This window comes from Neophocaena asiaeorientalis, unplaced genomic scaffold, assembly GCF_003031525.2.
Source record: "Neophocaena asiaeorientalis asiaeorientalis breed wild unplaced genomic scaffold, Neophocaena_asiaeorientalis_V1.1 scaffold176, whole genome shotgun sequence".
In the NCBI taxonomy this organism is placed as follows: Eukaryota; Metazoa; Chordata; class Mammalia; order Artiodactyla; family Phocoenidae; genus Neophocaena; species Neophocaena asiaeorientalis.
This window is the reverse complement of record NW_020175788.1, coordinates 96,745-118,251: the sequence shown is the minus strand read 5'-3', so window position 1 is coordinate 118,251 and position 21,507 is coordinate 96,745. Positions and strand designations below refer to the sequence as shown.

Genomic DNA, 21,507 nt, shown 5'->3' with positions numbered 1-21,507 from the left:
AGCCCGCGCCACAACTACTGCGCCCACATGCCTCAACTACTGAAGCCCACACGCCCTAGAACCTGTGCCGCAATTACTGAACCCACGTGCTGCAACTACTGAAGCCTGTGCGCCTAGAGCCCGTGCTCCGCAACAAGAGAAGCCACTGCAATGAGAAGCCCATGCACCACAACAAAGAGCAGCCCCTGCTCACCGCAACTAGAGAAAGCCCGTGTGCAAAGCCCGCGTGCAGCAACGAAGACCCAACACAGCCAAAAATAAAAAATTTACTACTCCCCATCGCCCCAAAAAACCCTCAGGATTTGCTGGCTTTATAAGCAAAATTTTCCTACAAACACCAACTCTGAAAAGAAACAAAACTCTAACAGACTAGGGGCACAGAACACCCACATTTTGACTCCATGACTAACAGAGAGCTTTTGTTCGTCTGTTTGTGGGAAAACCTCAAATGGTTTTATTATAAGACTTAAAACCAAAACAACAACACTGGGCTTCCCTGGTGGCGCAAGTGGTTGAGAGTCCGCCTGCCGATGCAGGGGACACGGGTTCGTGCCCCGGTCCGGGAAGATCCCACATGCCGCGGAGCGGCTGGGCCCGTGAGCCATGGCCGCTGAGCCTGCGCGTCCGGAGCCTGTGCTCCACCACGGGAGAGGCCACAACAGTGAGAGGTCCGCGTATCACAAAAAAAAAAAAAAAACAAGAAAAAAACAGCACTGATGCTTAGAGTTTAACAGGTAGCCTTGAGTATAAACTGATACAAAAGCAGACAAATGATAGAGTGCTTACACTAATCCCTTGTATGATTTTCCGGCCTCTTTAATAAAAAGGAGAATTAATTAAAGAAAAAACACCTTGGTGAGCAGGTAAACTGTTTTAGAGCTTCTGTCTGATGGGGAAAAACCCACAGCTGAAGAGCCGGTGCAGGTTAAACAGGATGCAATAAACACAGCTGCCCTCCGAGCAGCCCTGAGGGAGGTGGACCCTAGAGGCTGTTTTTCTAAACACACAGTCTAAAAACAACAAATTTAGGAGCAGGAGGATTTTCTTGTTCTAGAAGCATCCTTCCAAGGAGCCACACCGTGCAAGAAAAAGCAAGGCAGCCCTGCAGTGAGGCGCCAGCGGTCTCCTTACCGACTCTGAAGTGGGGCAGCTGAGCGAGGTTGTGCCTAGCACAAGGCACTTTCACGAAATCATCTAGGACATGCACAGTGTCAAACTCCAGGCCTTTGGCCTTGTGCACAGTGCCCAAGATGTACTCTGGAACAGAAACACAGCGGACGGGCAGATGAGGGGGTGACTGGGAAAGAAAGGAAAGAGGTGAAAAGCTTACACTTCCCACCACTCCCAAAACGCTAATTACGTTTTCTTGCCTGGGTGCGGCTCTGCAGAAAGGGGGAAAGAGGAAACCTCAGTCAGAAAAAAAAAGGGAGACAAAAAAAAGACGAGGGGAAAGTAGAAATTCGATGCAGGTGTTGCGAACACGGCCGAGTTCCAGTCCAGAGCTCATGGCGGCTGCCCACCGCCTGCTTCCTATGCACGAGGGGACAGAGGCCCAGAAGAGGCTGGGGGTTTGCCAAGGGTCAGCCGCTAGCAGAGATGGGACTCGGGAGCCCCTTCTATGGGCTGGAAGTAGAACAGAAATAAAGAGGCCACAGGAGAACAGCAGCCTTGTTCCATTGACACAGCCGCCCCTGGTCACCCATGATGTCCACACCGGCAAGAGGCACCGGAGGCGGGCTGCCCCCGTCCCCAGGGGGAAGTGAAGAGCCCCCGTGTCCCTCACCTGCAAAGTCCAAGTCCTCTATGTGGCATCTCTCTATCCTTTCCACCAGCTCTGGAATCCGGATGTTGTACTTCTCCACGACCGCAATCTTGGCTTCCAGCTCCTTGTCCTCGGCCGCAGTCACATACCGCTTGAAGCCACTGAAGCCCTCTCTGTGCACCCACCTTCTGATGAACCTGTCTTTAATGATGAGGTTTCCTAGAGGGAACAGGCGTAGGAGTCAAGGTGACACAGGCTGCACCGACGTGCACTCCTAACTGACCACATGATAAACGAATGGTCTCAGAGCTGGAGACCCAGGTCCAGGCTCAACGGCATCACTAACCTGCCGTGGGTGCCTGGGCAAGTCAGCGCAGTGACCTGTGCCATAGCCCCTCCAGCTCCAAACTCAGGGTCAAGAGCCCTGCTGACATCCTTGTCTGCTTCTCAGGGACTCGAAATTGTGCAGTAATGAAAAAACGAAAGCACTACAGAAAATTAGAAAGGATCACATGGGGCCCATGCAGAAGTCTCGGTGTGTGAGGTCACCCGGGCAGACAGAAAGATGGTGGGGAAGACGGCCTAGGGGCCAGCGTGACAGAGAAACTTAGACTCCTGAGAAAAGGGTCTGGAAAGAGCCATCGGTGCGTCTGAAAACAGGAGGTCTCTGGCATCCCACCGCTGATGAGAAGAAGCCACACTGGCTCCTCCAGAGCAAACGGGAACTGACTCAGAACCTGCCCGCCCGCCTCCACCCCGCCACTGTGTGCCTGCGTCCACCCCACGCAGCAAGGAGGACACTCACGTCTCTTCCGTTCTTCCTCCGGCTGAAGAAGCGTCCAAATATCAATGATTCTGTCCAATCCAAATGATTTAATCCCCTGTAAAAGTTTTTCGGTGGGAATTTTTTGGTGTTTTGTTGTTTTTAGTTTTGTTTTATTTTTGTTACTGTTGTTAACAGGACAAAGTAAAGCAAACGTAGAGGTGGGATTTTGAAATGAGACCCTTTTTTTGGAAACAGATCTCAAATTGCACCCAAAGCATAAAGACATCGAGTGGGAACCTTCATTACGCACAAAAGCAGAGGTTGCAACGCAGCCTGCAAACTCGGGATGGCCCAGTGCTAAGCTCTGGCTGCTCCCTCAGACTTCTCCTACATTTAAAAAAAAGGCAAGAACTAGCTGCATGTTGCTTTCATGTCAAAGAAGGCAATTTAAATCATCTACCTTCCACGAATATAAAACAGCTGCAGCAAAGAAGACAGATGAGACCTGAATACTGAGTGTGGAGCACAAACACTCGCCGCTGTTCCTTCTGAGGAAAGAACTAGACTGTCTACAGGTACTGGATCTGTTAAAAGGTCAGCTGCTGGAGGAGAGGGCCTGACCCTCCCAGTTCAGCCCACCTCTACTGGGAAGCGTGTACTGAGCGCTGACTGGGGCCCAGGACAAAGGCTCCACACTCCAAGGGTTTAGATCATTTGGGGAAGGGACACATAAAACATTAACATCAAACTGAGACCAAAATAAGACAGTACAGATAATAACGTAACCAGAAGTGATCAAGCGGGATGACACATGTGAGAGTGAGAGAGGGGAGAGGACGAGCTCACATCCTGCCTGGCGTGGAAGATGCTCCAACAGTACCATTTCCTTACAATAACAAAGATGGCTAAACTATGCTACATCCACTGAGAAAGTATTGTAAAGTCACTCAAGTAGCAACATGGGAGAAAATATGCTCGTGGGTGGAGTAAAAAACACATACTCTTTTTTGTACACTCTAAATGCAATTGTGTAAAAATACACAACTATAAGGCCAAAGACATAAATAATTAGCAAAAATGAGAATTTTTACATAAAACACTGAGATTAAGGGTGATTTTTTTCCTTTTAATTTCCAAAACTTCTGTAACTTGGTTACATAATCTTTATAAATTAAAAAAAGGAGCATCAGAAATTTTTTATGTTGATTCACTTACTGTATGTACTGAGGGCCTACACATAGTAGGCCCTAGAAAATATTTTTTTCATACATGAACGGGTGAATGTCTCTTAGACATAAAACTCTTGCTTCCAAGAGTTAAAAACGCCGTACACATGTCACTCAACCCTCCTAGCTTCCCTGTGAAACAGGCAGTGTTGCTGTCCCAGAGACAGAGGGGCTGAGTCGCCTGCCACAAGCCACACACAGTTAGTGAAGAAGCAGAGCTAGAACCAGTGTCCACTCTGCATCTGGAGCCCCGGGCACCTCCCAGCTGTGCCCTCACCTCGCTTGTCTTACACAACTGATCATCACACCCCAGGACACTCACAGGCAGCTGGCAGCCCCGCAGGCACACAGGTTAGAAGGGCATTCTTTTTTTTTTTTTTAAATAACGGAGGAAAAGGTCCACAGTCCTTGCTGGGCCAGACTTTACAGGACTCGCTGGACCAGAATGGCCAGGGGAAGGGACTTCACAGAGCAGGCTTGGGAACAGTCACAAACCCAAATGCCTGTGTGCAGAGTAAGCCTGGACATGTGGGCCGTTTTCAACGGCTCTGTGTGTCGGCGATGTTTCCGGGCGAGAGCAGAGGACAGAAACGCACTCCTACCCCTATCAGGTGGATCCGGGCAGGCACTTCTCCTTCCGTCACCCGGACGGCCTCATCAAACACGTTGGCGTTGGTCCGGGACAGCAGGGCCACCTGCCCCTTCGTGTCACCTCGAATGCCACCTTTTGGGAGAGAGCACAAACTCTAGGGCAAATCCAGATAAAGAGGGAAGCTAATCTGTGTAACAAATACGAGTAACTGAAAGCCTTACTCTGATGGTTGCCTCCAACCAAAGTCTTTTTTCTTACTCGCTTGCAGACATCCAAGATTGTAGCTCCCACATAGGCAATTTCCACACCAAACCTAAAACTCTGTGGGAGAACAACACAATGAAAGGAGTTAACACCCCCTGAAGAACGTGAGCACATTGCTACCACCGCCAAGGCCTGGCCTCGCCAAACCCCACTGAGCATCTCTGACTCGCCCGACCTGGAATGGGTACTTGGGAATTCCCTACTGTAAACCGACTTACACAGAACAGGAGCTTGGCAAGCAAAGAATCACCATTCTAAGTTTTCAGAATAGCATTTTCTATCTTGAAACCTGAGAGTTACCTGCTTTTCTTTATCTCTTGCCCCCAAATCCAAACCTTGACAATCTTCCACCATGCTTTCTACAGTCGTTTTCTTACCACTGCTCCCAGCGCAGCTCAGAGACCCCTACCTCATGCCTTCCCAACTTGGCCTCTTTTCCCTCTGCCACTTGAATCTTTCCCTCATGTGTTCATCAAGCCCCGTGCCTCGCCACAAAAAGGACGAGCACTCCACGAAGAAAAGGTGATGTGTGGACTTTCAGGACTCCCGCAGCCTGGACAGCCTTAGCCCCTTCGTTCCGTGAGACCAGCAGCAAACTTTTCTTTTAAGCAAATCTACCATTCCTTCCAAACTGCCTCTAACAAAGAAGTGTATATTATACAGAAAATTAAGGGAGGAAGGGGGTCTCTCCCTGCCCCCTGAGGCTCCCTCAACATCGATTCAAACCCTACATAACCGGCCACGGGACTAATCACCATTTCCTGAGCGTTCCCTGCCCTCCCCCTGCCGTGCTGCATGGCAGTAACTTCAAAACGCGGCCCAACACACTAATCCCTTGACCACTGTAGCTGGAAAGACACCATTCTTGCCCAAACTCGTGATATTTATTGCCTTTTTCCATTCACTTATAACTTAAGGTAATGAAGTATTATGTACTTTGGTGAATATCAATAACACAGCCTAAGGAAAGCAAGACTTTCAACAAACAGTACTTTGTTGCTATAGAACTATTCTAAGTGAGCCGTAACTCAAATTATAAAGATCCACGAGTCCATACTGACACAAATAAATAAATGAATAAATGGAAGAGAAGACACAAAATCTCCTTTGCAGAAGAATTCCGAATAATCTATGTAGACACTCCAACTCTTGTTCCCAAGTGAGCACTGAGGGCAGTGACTTCCTTCCAAGGCACACAGTGTGGAGGGGTGGTGGGGGGAGTCACTTCACAGTGAAGGGAACTGCCAAGCACCACTTCAGCCAGGGGACCAAGACAACATCATCAGTTATAAATCATGTTGATGGGGGACTTCCCTGGTGGCGCAGTGGGTAAGACTACACACTCCCAATGCAGGGGGCCCAGGTTCGATCCCTGGTTGGGGAACTAGATCCCATATGCATGCCCCAACTGAGAGTTCACATGTCACAACTAAGGAGCCCGCCTGCCGTAACTAAGACCCAGTGCAACCAAATAAATAAATATTTTTTAAATAAATAAATAAATAAATAAACCACGTTGACAGTACGGGCCCCCAATACCTTGTAATGAAAATGGCAATTTTTCTTCCAAGGCCTTCCTCCCAAAACATCAGTGCAACCACCAGACAAACACCAACAGAGTGGTATCCGACAGAACACCTAACCAGTCCTCTTCAAGGTCCAAAAAAAAGACAAGTGTGAGAAACCACAGAGCACAGCCAATAGGAGCCTAAGAAGACTTGACAACTGAATGCAGATAGGGCCACCTGAATAAGATCCTGGAATAGAAAAAGGACATTTGGCAAAAAACCAAGGAGATCTGAATAAACGATGGACTTTAGTTTATAATAATGTATCCACGGTAGTTCATTAACTGTAGCAAATGTACCACACGAATATAAGACGTGAATAATAAAGGAAACTGAATGTAGGATGTGTAAGAACTTTCTATACTATCTTCTCAACTCTTCTATATATCTGAAACTAAAAAACGTCTATTAAAAATAATTCCTTTGGGTTGACGCCACCCTAAGTCACTACAGCAAACAAGGGAAACTCCAGGAAATAAGGTCACTGAGTGGGCTACAGGGCCTCCTAGAAAAGAACAGAACACAGTTTAGATGACGCTGACACTTTCGCTGGCAGTCTCACATCCTCTCACTAGAAGTGAGTTTCTTAAAAGCAGTGGTTTTCACACCTTTTAGTCTCAGGACTCCTCATGCTTTAAAAAATTAGTGCGCACCCAAAGACGCTTATCATTTACGTGAGTTGCACCTACCTACAATTACCACATTAGCAACTTTAGTGCATTTCAATATAACAATAACCCCATTACATGATAACATACAGAACATATTTTTAAAACGGTATTATTCAGGACTTCCCTGGTGGCACAGTGGTTAAGAATCCACCTGTCAGTGCAGGGGACACGGGTTCGAGCCTTGGTCCGGGAAGATCCACATGCCATGGAGCAACTAAGCCCATGCACCACAACTACTGAGCCTGCACTCTAGAGCCTGAGAGCCACAACTACTGAGCCCACGGCGGTGCCCTAGAGCCCACACGCCGCAACTACTGAGCCCTCATGTTGCAACTACTGAAGCCCGCATGCCTAGAGCCCGTGCTCCACAACAAGAGAAGCCACCGCAATGAGAAGCCTGCACACTGCAACAAAAAGTAGCCCCCACTCACCGCAACTAGAGAAAGCCCGCCCGCAGCAACAAGACCTGACGCAGCCAAAAAATAAAAAAAAAAATCTTTTAATGGTATTTTCCAAAACAGAAGTTAGAGAGAAGAGTGGCACTGTTTTTACATTTTTGCAAATGTTTTTAGTGCCCAGCTTAAGACAGCCGAATCTCAGAGCTCTGTCTGCATCCAGCCTGGTGTGACAGCCTCACAAAGATGAGTGCTGAAAAGGGGAGGAACATGTAGCAGCTTTTCCAGATAATCAAGGCCCCAGGAGTTGCCATGCTCATGCTGGAAACAAGGTTTCCAAAATCTGGATTTCACTTGAAAGCAAGAAGTTTATCTTCGGCAATACATACGTCAGCTGTTTTCCTTGAAGTCACAGCTCATAGCATGCGTTTTTGAGAAAATGCCAAATCCCCAAGTCTGAATAACCAGAGTTGGTCCGTCAACTGCTTGTTCAAGCACAAACGAAAGAAGCAGCGGTGGAGCTCACAACACAATCACAAAAGTGCTCCTGGTCAGACAGCAGCACACCGCAGGGGCAGAAGGACTTCATCCTACTTCCCATTTCATCACACAGACTGTGAGAGAGATAGACTCAAGGGTCTACAGTAATGAAATTAATCATTTTTCCTGTGCCATCAAGGATGTTCTTAGTAGGGACTTCCCTGGTGGTCCAGTGGGTAAGACTCTGTGCCCCCAATGCAGGGGGCCCAGGTTCGATCCCTGGTCAGGGAACTAGATCCCATAGGCATGCCACAACTAAGAGTTTGCATGCTGCAACCAGAAGATCCTGTGTGCTACAATGAAGATAATAAATAAAAATAAATATTAAAAAAAAATAGTACTCTTAAAAACAAAAGATGTTCTTAGTGAACTGCCTGCTTTCTTTTTTGACTCAGTGCCTTGCAGTGAAGAATAAGGCAACTGCTAGGACTGGCTGGTGCCGAAGCCGAGATTCTCAGCCACAGTCTCACCACTGACTTTGCATCATCAGTGCAAATGTCAACATAGTGCAAGAGGCAGATAACTATTATGAAAACAGTTTTGACTTCGCAGACCCCCTGAGAACCACGGAGAGCCACTGCTTAGAGGCACGGATTTGCTACACACAGTGAGCCTCATGAAAAGCCTTACACGGGCCCTGGCACGTAGTCAACACTGGAGAACCAGGGTGGGGAGCCACAAGGCTTGCGTGTATATACGCGTCTGGGGACTGGGAAGCAAAGACAGCGCTTACCTGTGTGAGATAGAAGACGTGCGTGTGAGGGACTGTGAACAGAGCGTTGACTGCACCTCGGAAGGTATAGATCTGTTGGTGTGGGTCCCCCACGAAGATTTTCCCACATGGCTGAGACAGAACTATGTTCATGATCGCTGCGACCAAGAAGATGGAAAGTAAGGGCTCTGAAGCAACACCAACCCACGGAGCAAAAAGAAACCAAACTTAAGACAGAAAAGGATGAAAACGCTTGCACACTGGACAACAGAGTTATCTTTCCCTCCAGCATAGGTGCACTCAGTCCAAAGAAATGATTTTATAACAAACAAAAGAAACAGCTTCTAACCCTACGAATGTAGATTATTTTTACTCCTGAATAAATTACTGAGTATAAGAAACCACATAGGCAAATATAAAATGAGGCAAGTTATCTTCTCTGATATTATAATTTAAGGCCCCAAAATGACCAAGTCACACTATTTTCTATCAGCCACTGGAAAAATACACAACACAAATCGTTCACTCTAAATTGACTACCTTTTCCCCCTCCACATGAGTCTCAACCCAATCATCTGGTGACCTAGGCTCAGCCAATATTTTAAGAATAACGCAAGCAAAACATTCAGAGAAAATTAAGTCTCCTTTGGGTGAGGGTGGGGGTGGAGAGACAAGTGCTGAAATCCAGTCAGACAGCGAAGGGTTTCTGAATGACTAAGCGTCACGCGCTCCTCCTCATGACAGACAAGAATCATCGACTTATGCACACACGTGTCCTCTTACACATTCACAACACTGTTGCTATGTGTTTGGGACTACTGGTGTCCTGAATGGCTTATCACCTGGGGTACAGTCCTGGGCCTCGTCCACAAAGATGGCATCAAAAGAGGCCAGCAGAGGCTTGCTGAGCTGCCAGAGTTTCAAGTAGCCTACAAGAAGGGGCACAAGAGTCAGAAATCGGAATGAGGAGGGTCCACGGCGGGGCTCAGGACTGGGCGCATGCGTACCGTCGTGCGTCATATGGTAAGCCTCCTCCTTGCACTCGCCCAGCTTCCGCATGTTGTCCCAAAGTCGGCTCGCTTCGAGGACACCGTTCTAGAAAGCAAGTGACACGGTGATGTGAAGGTCACGACCCTGAAATCAGGAGTTCATGTCCATGTGCAGGGGTCAAAGCAAAGGCCCCAGCTCACGGTGAACGGCAGCCCCTCCCTGACCTCCCCCGGCTCCACGAGGGCCTCATGTCAACGTCAGGCGCCCAGATGGGCAAAAGCCAGGGGCTGGACCACACCCAGAGGTAGAGCATCGCTCAGGGAGCACAGCATCTGATGAACCAAGAAAGGCTAGATGATTCCTCTAGATTTATGACCGACAGTTAATTCATAAAAAGTGTGGTCAATGACTGAAAAGACTTGATAAAAATTAGAAAAGAGAATCACATCTTTAGACCCTGGACCAGCAGACCCCACGACGAGCTCTTATAAACCCTGGGCAGGAGCCCCATCTGTGAAATGGAGGACCAGGCTGAGGACTAAGCAAGATGAGTGCTCTTCACAGAAAACCCTGTACACTTCGCAGCCAGCACAACCAGCCTACGGTCTCCCCTCCACCTCTACCTCCTGCCAGCAGCTCTAAAGACATCAAAGACCAGTACAAACTGGCACCGTGTCGAGCCCTTGTTCCTCCCAAGCCCTAACTCCAAAGGGACTGAGACACTCACCAGCTTCTCGCTCTGCTCGACCATGACTCTCTGTCCCTGGCTGTTCTTACACCAGATGGGCACGTGGTCGATCGTCAGCTCGTCGTCAGCCGAAGCAAAGAAGTTTTCCAGAGTCTTACAAACTAGCTTGGCCCTTATGAAGCCACCCTTCCCTTCAGCGAGGACAGAGTTGACCATGAAGGGGGTTAACTTGAAGAGATTCAACTTCTTCTTCAATTGGTACCTGCAACGCACGTCCCAAAGGCACCGGGTTGGCTTTTGTGGCAACTCGCGATTTATTGTCTCCCCCAGGCCTGCCCCCTTCTCTCCAATGACACCACCAGGTCACTGGAAGTGGGACATACAGGTGACAAAAAAAAGCCTGAGGAGGTGAGTGAGGTCCTCGTAGGATAGGAAAGGGCTCCGTTACACTTTCCAGAATTCACATCTAATAACCCAGGAGACGAAGTGGCTCACAGCAGATACCACTGTTCCAAGGTGTGGACCAGACTCCAGGAGGCCCCAGGGGGGGACCCTCGAAGCTCCCTGAAGCTTTCTCGTCCAAGGGGACACGGCTTAGAGGCCCTGGGTGCCTGGAACAAGTGCCCCTCAGCCCCGTCTTCTCCCCTCCAGCTTCTGAGGAAAGCCTGAATGGGTCAACCAGACTGGTGATGCCCTGAACTTTAGACAAGTCACTCTGACCTTCTGTGCCTCAGTTCCAGAGACATGAAAATGCCTCCCTCAGTGAGACAGTGTTAAGCTTCCCTCAGTAGCAATATATCTCTATGGGGTGAAGTAAAAATTACTCAATCTATGGCCATATTCCCTGCCTGTAAGTGAAGATAAAGCACTAAGTTTTCTCCGAGTCACTGTGGTGTACTGACTGCAACGTGAGAGCAGTAACTGGACGTAATGGCAACAGTGGCACCATGATGCTCACTTGCGCCCGATGTGTCCATAGGCCATGGAGTGGAAGGTCTTGCAGATGACATTGCTGGGGAAGACAAGCTCGGCCTGCTTGGCGATGCTCTTGTTGAAGGTCACGTACAGAAACCTGCTCTCAGACCACTTCTCAGCGTACTTGACCAGGGTGGAGGTCTTCCCAGTGCCTGAGGAAGCCAAGAGCAAGGGAGGTGATCCTCTGACCAGGAATAACGGTTCCCACAGATGCTATAATCGGGTCCCACCCATGCCTATCCCCCTGCTTGTCTGGGACCAGACAGTGGCAAGTTTTCCAGTACTGATGAAAACTAAAAACGGTGCTGTGAAGGGAGCAGCAGACTCAAGACAGAGCCACCTGGGTTGGGGTAGCAGACCCTGCAGCTCTAAAGGGGCCACTTCAGTCTGCTCCTCAGCCTGTGTGGGTAACACTGACCTCATAGGGTGTGCAGGATAATTACCCAGGTACCCAGCAGAGGAACTCATAAACGGTAGCTATGCTGGCCTAGGCACCATTCATGCTTCGACAGCAAGAGCATGAAAATGAGATTCAAGGATCCTTCCAAACCGTTCTGAACTATCCTATCTGCCCCTCCTCCCCGCCTTTCATTCAGTTATTCAGTTAGTCAACTGTCACCCACTGAACAAGTATTTCCTGAGCACCTATTGCATATTCAGCCCTACACTAGGCATGTCACAAACACAAAGCTAGGTTCCTGCATTACAATCTAGTTGGGAATAAAACACCAACACAGTTGGAACAACTGGAACAAAAAAAAAGAGAATAATGGTAACACAGTAGAGTGAAAAAGAATATGGATCTGGAAACAAAAAAGAAAATCTCGCCTATAAAAGAAGAAAAATAGCACCTCCTTTCCTACCTACCAGGGCTGTTTGAAGATCAACAGATCAATGACATAGTGTGGAGGTGTTTACAGAAGGTGTGTGTTGGCTATTCTTCCTATGTAATCAGGCACCAAACAGTTAATACAGATTAGTCACAGTGAGAGTTCAGAATCACGGAGGTCTCAAAGGGCTGAGGAAGCCTCCACCAAGAAGACACAGAAGTGACGGGGGTCAACATCGGATGGCAGAGAGATAGAGGAAGTAGGGGACAGGGAGGGTAGGCGAAAAGGCACGTTTCTGGAGAGAAATAGATCCAGCTTTGAATTCTACCTCCACCACGTATTTGCTCATTTAATCTGGACCACATCATTTTAATTTCCCTGAGCTTTAAAACCTCATACATAAAATGAACCAGAAATTCCCTGGCCATCCACACTTCCACCGCAGAGGGCATGGGTTCAATCCCTGGGGAATTAGGATCCTGCATGCCACGCAGTGCAGCCAAAAAATAAATAAATAAACCAACCTCACAGAATGTTAGGATTAGCACAGGGCAGACATTTGATAAAGTGGCTGTTGTTTTTAGTAGGATATTTAGGCAGAAAAGAAGCGGGAAGGCATTCCAGGTAGAGAAAATAGTATGAGCAAAGGTTCAAAGAGCAACCAAGTACTTTAAGAGCCAGGAAGCACAATTAGCTGACTGAGGAATGTATGTCAGAACCAAAAGGTAGGAGGTCCTTCCAGACTTCACCCTATAGAAATCAAGGAGCTCCTGACACTGTCTGAACAAGGGATTCACATGAACTACCGCCCCATAAGCAATCAGTGTCTGAGCAGATATGATGATACATAATAGGCTGGATCAATCCCAGTGGCATCTACCCCACAAACAAACTCCTATGGACCATTTGTTCACCAGGAAGTCCAGTGTGGATGCCCCCCTGGAGTGGTAAGAAAAAGCAATTATTCCTTGGCAACTGCTTTTTAGATGATTTAATTGCAGCAGTTCAATAATAGATTAAGGTAAAGATATTCTGGCAGGTGGCGGGTAAGGTGGTAAGAGGCATTCCAGGAATGGCAGCCCCCTTACCTGCAAATGCCATAATTTTTACCACCTGGAGAGGTTCCATCTTATGGCTTAGGATCAGCTGTTGTTCATGTGTCAGCTGGATGGTTGTTTTCTTGCTATAATCATTACAGAAGAGAAATCAGGAAAAGAATAAGGAATTGAAAAGATCAGGTGATAGACTGTCAAAAATGAAACAGGAAACCAAATGGGATGAATAAAATTTAACCAGAAAAAAGGGGAGGGCCGCCCCCCCTTTGGGTGATTAAATTGTTCTAAAACTAGGTTATGATGTTAGTTGCACACTCAGTAAATCTACTAAAAATTATTGAATTATACAACTAAAATGGGTGAATTTTATGTAATGTAAATTATAACTCAATAAAGTGGTTAAAACAAAACACCTTTTCCTCTTCAAGTACGAGAGTCAGGAATCAAAGACGTCCACACACACACACCCTTACAGACATACCCTGGCCAGACCGATGGTTCCTCTTTGACTGCTGTGGCCTGAGCACAGGAATTCTCCTGAAGATACAGGCAATAGAAAATGTTGTAGTGAATCCTAACAGGAAAAAAGCAGATTAGAGATTTTCAAATTCAGTCATGACCTGTATCTTATTTTTCCTCAGATGTTTTTTAGACTCCTAATCATTGCTAAAAATAAAATATGTACCACCATTTTATGAAAAAAAGGGAAGAAAAGGGTTTAAATATACCTAGAGCTGAGCTATATTTACCTGCACTGTTGGAGGTAAATATTTGGAAAGCACGGTTCTGGGAGAGATGCCTGGCTGCGGTGGGCAGAGGCAAAGGAGATACACCAGGATGTGCTCTTTGGGGAACAAAATGTAGCCACGTATGAACACAGAAGGCTCCGTCCACTCCAGGCTCAACAGTCCTGAAGGTAAACACTATCTTGGGGATGGTGTACGACCCCACGGCACCTCACATTCACAGAGCCCGCTTGCCTGCATCACTGCACTCAAACCTCACGGAGAACTTGGCAGAGCAGTGGGTGGTGGGGCTCGCCCAGTGGTAACGCGGGGAAGGGGCAGGGCGGGGGCCAGTTACCGGTTGCTGATGTTGATCCCTTTCTCCCTCATGGCGTAGAGCAACACGGCAATGCAGTACAGAGTCTCAGTGATGTCTGGCATGGTCACTGTGGAGCTGGGCCGCCGGAGGCAGAAGAGCAGCTGCTGGATGTCATTGACGCTGCTGGACAGGAGGATGATGGCCGCCACCAAGGCCCACACGTTGACACCCTGAAGAGGGAGGTGGACAGGACAGGAGACGAGACCCAAAACACAACCGGTAAGAATCACATGGGACAGCCGGTGAAGAAAGCCAGGTTTGGGGTTCGTGTACCTTCCTCAGACCGTCTAAACGGAGCGCAAACTTCCTGAATGACATTTGGGAAACACCAGGCATGTCTCCTTTTACCCTGGATTCCTTCTTTCTCATCATTTTTGGGTTTGAGTTCTTAAGTTTTCTTTGATTAAATAACATTTATAAAGTACTTAATGCAAGACACTGCACAGACGTGATCCTCCCGCCTCCTCACCAGCCCACCCCACCCGCACCAGGTCAGTGTGAGCTCTGAGGTCCAGATACTCAAGTCAAACAAGCTCACTATTAAATGGGTGCCCATCTGGGAGGCACAAAAACTGGGGGATACAAAAGAAGACAGCAGTCTTTAGGGGGAAATCAAGACTGACAATTCAATGGCATTAAGATGTTAATTTAGTATTTATATTATTATTATTTAATACTTATTAAATATTAAGTTAACTAAGTTATTGAAAATTTATTATTATGGACACAGTATGCTCCATTTATTAATGTCTAAGAAAATGTTCACTAACATGGAAATATCAGTAACAGACATATAGGGACTTCCCTGGTGGCTCAGTGGTCAAGACTCCACGCTCCCAATGCAGGGGGCCTGGGTTCGATCCCTGATCAAGGAACTAGATCCCACATGCAGGCCTCAACTAAGAGTTCGCAAGCCACAACTAAGGAGCCGGCAAGCCGCAACTAAGGAGCCCACCTGCCGCAACTAAGACCCAGCACAACCAAATAAAAATAAAAATAATAATAATAGACATATAAGTATATAACTATCATTCTTAACTTTACTGCAAGCCTCCCTGTTAAAAATGCATCCACAAAAGCAAAGTTCCACACACCTTTCACTACAACCATACTGGGAAACAAATCTCACTCCATCGACAATCACTTCACTAAAGATGGACAGAGAAATGCACATGGCTGGATTTCCAACCCTCGACTGGCTGCAGAACGAGGCTGAGGTTGCGTGTGGCTTCCAAAACAAAATTTAAGAAGAATCGCTATCCAGATGAGAAGCCACAAGACAAAGGAAACTGGAGACTATTTCCAGCTTCTCATTAACTCACTGTGTGTCAGTACAAAATCCTTCTTTTCTCTGGTTCTTTCAAATAACCCAAGGTGTCAACAATACAATGGGCTGCTTTGTAAAGAAGTCCTTACTAATCAAGGTGTGTAGAGGCTAGATGACCATCCTCTGTTGGAACCGCTCAACAGAATGGGAAATCGGATGAAATACTTTTTAAAATTCCTTCCAAATTAAAGAATCTATAACAATGTAGCCTTTTATTTCTCTATGGGACCAATGACAAGATTAAGGCTTCAAAGCAAAGGCTGAAGGAAGACTTTGAAAATAAATCTAAAATAACCTTCAACCAAACTTGATCACCAATACACTTTCTTCCAAAGAGAAAAGGTGTCGCCTCCCCAACCCTCCCCTCCCTGCAGCCTCTTCACATACGGCAGGGGCAGCGTAGAGATCGGGGAGGTGTTGGCGCACGCAGGCCTCTGCCTCGGGGAGGAGGAGGTGATCCCTCAGACTCCACAACGCCCGTCCAGGGTCCACACTCGGGGAGCACTTAGTGGTGGCTGTGTAGCTGTAAGACATTCACAGCAGCGTCCATGGGAAAGGTGATCCAGTAAGTGCTGATTTCTGGGAAAGGACTTTGGAAACTGACTTCCTCCCAGGAAACAGGGACTCACCGGATGAGGTTCAGCACACACAGGTCTGACTCCTTCTCTATGCCATAGCTCGAGAGGATGCCATCCACTTTGCTGACAGCTTGCTCTTCATTCATCAGGTATCGGTGATACAGCTTTTTCCAAGGAATGAACTAGACAGTTTAAAAAATCCAAAACAACATGCAGGCAATGGCTATTAGAGAACTGATCAGGCCACAAACATATAGATAATTGCTTGAAAAACAATCACAGTCTACAATTCAAAAGCTGGGCAAATAGGGTAGAAACATTATACAAATTTTAGTTGGAAACTAGGAGAAGGGGGGGCTCTTGGTTTGGGTTCCAACATTAACTTTTTACAGAATCTGGGAAAAGCCAGTGCTTCAATTTCCCTATCTGAAATAGTGTCCTGTCCCTGTTGGGACACTAATGGCTCAGAGCTTCAGCGAGGATTAAATAACATGAGAGTTGTGGCTATACTAAGATTAGACAAAATAGACTTTAAGTCAAAAGTTGTTAGAAGAGGGACTTCCTTCGTGGTCCAGCGGTGAAGAATCCGCCTTCCAAGGCAGGGGACACAGGTTCGATCCCTGGCCGGGGAACTAAGATCCCACATGCCACAGGGCAACTAAGCCCACGTGCCACAACTACTGAGCTCACGCACCTCAACTAGAGCCTGCATGCTGCAAACTACAGAGTCCACGTGCCCTGGAGCCCACGCCACAACTAGAGAAGAGAAAACCTGCACAGCACAACTAGAGAGAAGCCCGCGTGCCACAACAAAGACCCCGCGCGCCACAGCGAGCGCTGCAATGAAGATCCTGCGTGCCTCGATGAAGACCCGATGCAGCCAAATAAATAACTTAAAAAAAATTATTAGAAGAGACAAAGAATATTACTTGATGATAAAAGGGTCAATTCACCAAGAAAATATAACAATTATAAATATGCATGTACCAAATATCAGAGCTCCTAAATCTAGGAAGGAAACACTAACAGAATTGAAGAGAAAAACAGACAGCAACATAATAACAGGAGACTTCTATACTCCACTTTCAAGAATGGATAGAACAAACAACACTGGACCAAAAAGGCATATACTGAACACTCCATCCAGCAACAGAAGAATATACAATCTTCTCAAGTATACATAGAACATTCTCCAGGAAAGATCACGTACAAGAACACAAAACAAGTGTCTTAACATATTTTAAAAGACTGAAATTATAGAAAGTATGTTTTTCAATCACTATAGAAACTAGAAATCAGTAGCAGAAAGAAAACTGGAAAACCCACAAATATGTGGAAATTAAACAACACACTTAAAACAACCAATGGGTCAAAAAGGAAATCACAAAGAAATTAGAAAATACCTTGAGACAAATGAAAACAAAAACACACCATATCAAAATGTATGGAATGAAGTGCAAGCAGGGCTAAAAGTTAAGTTGATAGGTATAAAAACTTACATTCAAGAAGAAGAAAGATCTGGATTTCCCTGGTGGTGCAGTGGTTAAGAATCCGCCTGCCAATGCAGAGGACACAGGTTTGAGCCCTGGTCCAGGAAGATCCCACAGGCTGTGGAGCAACTAAGCCCATGTGTCACAACTACTTAGCCTGTGCTCTAGAGCCTACGAGCCACAACTACTGAGCCCACGTGCCTACAGCCCATGCCCTGCAACAAAAGAAGCCACCACAATGAGAAGCCCGCACACCACAACGAAGAGTAGTCCCCACTCACCACAACTAGAGAAAGCCCACGTGCAGCAATGAAGACCCAACACAGCCAAAAACAAAATAATGTTTTAAAAATATTTTTTAAAAAATGAAGAAAGATCACAAATCAACAACCTAACTTTACACCTAAAGGAACTATAAAAAGAACAAACTAAACCCAAAGCTAGCAGGAGGGAGGAAATAATAAAGACTAAAGAGCAGAGATAAATGAAATAGAGAATAGAAAAATAGGAAAAAAAACCAATAAGGGCTTCCCTGGTGGCGCAGTGATTGAGAGTCCGCCTGCCGATGCAGGGGACATGGGTTTGTGCCCCGGTCCAGGAAGATCCCACATGCCGCAGAGCAACTAGGCCCGTGAGCCATGGCTGCTGAGCCTGCGCGTCCGGAGCCTGTGCTCCGCAACGGGAGAGGCCACAACAGTGAGAGGCCTGCGTACCGAAAAAAAAAAAAAAAAACAATAAAACTAAGAGTTGTTTTTTTTTTTAACAAGATCAACAAAATCGACAACCCTTAGATATATTTTGGAAAAAAGAGAAGATTCAAATAACTGAACTCAGAAATGAGGGGAACATTACAACTGATGTCACAGAAATAACAAGACTTATAAGAATACTATGACCAACTGCAGATCAACCAACTGGATATAGCAGAAGAAATGGATAAATTCCTAGGAACACAAAACCTACAAAGACTGAATGATGAAGAAACAGAAAATCTGAACAGACCAATAATTAGTAAAGAGACTGAATCGGTAATCAAAAGCCTCCCAAAAAGTTAAGAGTCCAGGACCAGACTGCTTCACTGAAAAATTCTACTGAACATTTAAAGAAGAACTAACATCAATCCCCCTCAAACTCTTCAAAAAAACTGAAGAGGAGGGAGCACTTGCAGACTTATTCTGAGGCCAGCATAACCTTATACCAAAGCCAGACAAAGACACTACAAGAAATAAAAAGAAAATGAGAGCTGTGACAAGGTCACTGAAAATAACCAAGTCATTGCTGGTGATGATAAAAACATCAAGAGGTAAGGATAAGCTGGGATACCTTCCCAAAATCTTCTTGAGCAGAATGGAGTGAAACCTCATCTATCCCCAGTTCACATCAGAGAGATAATTAAATGGGTAGAAATACTGAACCAAAACAGAGTCCACAAATAAAAACAGAAAGATATTTCATAGAAAGTAGGAGACAAGACCCCAGGCAAAGAATGGAGCAAGAGCGATATGAAATTTCCTCCAAAATCTTTTGGGCTTGGAAGAGAAATGTACTAAGTTTTGATATATCCACCTTTCCCTCCATATCCAAGGTTTTAAACTTCAATGCATTTGAAGAATAAATTAAACTCTCTACCTCTGGTTTATTCCCAATATCTGGTCTAAGGGACATACAAGCTAAGGAGAACATTCTCCCAGCCCTCAGGCTTACTGGAGACCTGAACTTGGGAAGTATAATGACACAACAAAGGGAAGGGCAGGGCACAGGATAACGGTATCAGGAAATCCTTTCTGAGATCACGGGCTGCCCCTGTGTCATCTTCAAAAGGTACTCTTGTGACTAAACGCAACACTCATTTACTAATCACCTACTGTATGTAGAACATCGTGAGACAGTGCCGAATGCAAAACCAAACAGGACAACCAGCCCTCTAGCAATATGCTAATAATTTACAGGGAGGAAGAAGGCTCTCTAAGACCATAACAGAACATGATAAGCTTGAACAGAGGTATAAATCACTATACTAGCACAAGGAAGAGAGTGTGTGATTTCAATGGGATGGAATGGGAAAGCGTTAGTCTAAGAGTGCAGCCTTGAAGAGGAAAGACATCAACAGAGCTATGAGGGGCCCTTTTGGTTGGCTGGGGGAAGTGGGGTGCAGATTAGACCAACATAAGGGAAGTACTGTGCAGTCCACAGTTGGGAAACAGAACATCATTGGTTGTGGACAGAATACAGGAATGGACTGGAATGAAGTCAGCAATGAGCCTGGAATAATAAGGTGGGACACACACAGAAGGTCCCGGTTGCCTCCAGGAGATTGGGATTTGATCCTGGAGGCAAATGGACACCAACATTTCTGAAGAAACGCCACTGTCAGGAGTATGCATTAAGTGAAGTGAATCCATGGACTTTTTAGAGAAAACACGAGAGAACGAAAAGTGCTTTCCGTACCAGTGGATCACTGATTATCTCCCTCCAAAAGTGGCACACCAAGCTCAGATTCCAGTAGAGGTCTTCCATGGGGAGGAAAGCAAAGATGTGCCTCAGGACCTCACTGGGCAGGCTGCAGATGTGGCTCTGGGGTTCCTGGCAGGGCGAGGTCCCAAGAAGCCCATAGTAAGAGTCAGGAACAGGATCAGGACCAATGTCCTCCACCTCCTGGCTGGATTCTCCAGGCTGCGCAGAGAACCACGACACACCGTCCTCTGCCTCCTGCCTGCCTTCCCTGGGCTGTCTGCACGACAGGGACAGATGATGCCGTGGGGTCTTCCTAGAAACCCCATCCCACTGACTGGTCCCTGTGGCTTGATTCCTCTCGTCCTCGGAGGACCGAGACCGCTTCCCTGACGAGCGTGGCCGTACTGCTCCATCACCTCCCTGAGGCAGGGCGCAGTGGCCTTCTGCAGCAAAAATCATCTCGTCCTCCGAGTCCTTAGAGCTGTCCTGGCCCACAGAATTGCTTTTGGCCATGTCATTGGTGCGCTGCTGCTGGCCAGCGAGGAAGAATTCAGGGTTGTATCCCAGGCATCCTCGACCTGGAGAGAGAACCCAAACAAGGTGAACGAGAAGTGAATAATGACTGATGACCCTTTGTTGACCCAAATAAGACAAACTAATTTTCAATTATCTATTTTAATAGAGGAAAGAGACAAGGATGTATTTTATTGGTCAACTGATTATATAAATAGATTAATCCAAAAAATATTTATATCGGGCTCTATCATACAGTCAGATACACATTTGGAAAGGGACAGAGACCAGTCTTTGGATGGTGTGAGGACCACAGTACACCTTGCAATAGGCCAGGGTTAAATTCTGATGTTTTCTAATTGTGGAGTTAATTACACCAATATTTATGAAGAGCTACCACCTGCTCAGTGCTAGGACTCCACGCTGAAACACACATGCTGATAAGTCTTTATCAGTAAAGAACTCACAACACAGAGGAGAAGCTGACTTATACACACAAAACAGACAAAATATCAAACACTATATAACCACCGAGTTTAAAACTGCCTCATACAATTGGTTACAGTGGTTCCAAAAAGTGGTAAACAGAGACTACAATCACATCACAAGAATTGAAGATGACTAGTGAGATCCGAGTTGGATTCTGAAATGAGATATATCACAGGGAAATAAGACAATCTGGATTATACAAACAGGTATTAATGAAAGTGGGAATTCACTTGGCACTAAATGGGTCATAAGGAAAACAATCTGCCAGAAGTAGAGCCTGCATGTAATAACGTCAGGGGATTGAGCCTGAGTCCCTCACAGTAACAGGGAACATACCACACTGGAGGTTCTTGAGAGTGGCAGTGACATGACAAAAAATGGTACTCAGGAACATTATTTGATATTCGAGCTGATATGGAAAAAATAAAGTCTGAAGGCAAGGAGAGGGTTATTGCAGCAGCCCAGGTAGGAGGTGACTGAGGACACAGTCTACCGTAAAAGCACTGAGTGAGGGGACG

At 46.4% G+C, this 21,507-nt stretch overlaps 1 protein-coding gene across 2 annotated transcripts in view; it reads right to left on the bottom strand.

Annotated features, from left to right (window-relative positions):
- FBH1 (F-box DNA helicase 1) overlaps positions 1-21,507 on the bottom strand; it is a 46,594-nt gene that overhangs the window by 13,313 nt on the left and 11,774 nt on the right. For both annotated transcript variants that reach the window (XM_024732268.1, XM_024732269.1), the window contains exons 3-18: positions 19,982-20,565; positions 16,095-16,225; positions 15,853-15,988; positions 14,118-14,308; positions 13,516-13,608; positions 13,068-13,162; positions 11,133-11,301; positions 10,214-10,436; positions 9,504-9,591; positions 9,339-9,425; positions 8,518-8,654; positions 4,568-4,667; positions 4,357-4,478; positions 2,568-2,643; positions 1,784-1,981; positions 1,132-1,257 (exon numbers count right to left, since the gene is read on the bottom strand). In XM_024732268.1, coding sequence (XP_024588036.1) covers positions 1,132-1,257; positions 1,784-1,981; positions 2,568-2,643; positions 4,357-4,478; positions 4,568-4,667; positions 8,518-8,654; positions 9,339-9,425; positions 9,504-9,591; positions 10,214-10,436; positions 11,133-11,301; positions 13,068-13,162; positions 13,516-13,608; positions 14,118-14,308; positions 15,853-15,988; positions 16,095-16,225; positions 19,982-20,565 — 2,556 coding nt within the window. The remainder of the gene's footprint in view (positions 1-1,131; positions 1,258-1,783; positions 1,982-2,567; positions 2,644-4,356; positions 4,479-4,567; positions 4,668-8,517; positions 8,655-9,338; positions 9,426-9,503; positions 9,592-10,213; positions 10,437-11,132; positions 11,302-13,067; positions 13,163-13,515; positions 13,609-14,117; positions 14,309-15,852; positions 15,989-16,094; positions 16,226-19,981; positions 20,566-21,507) is intronic.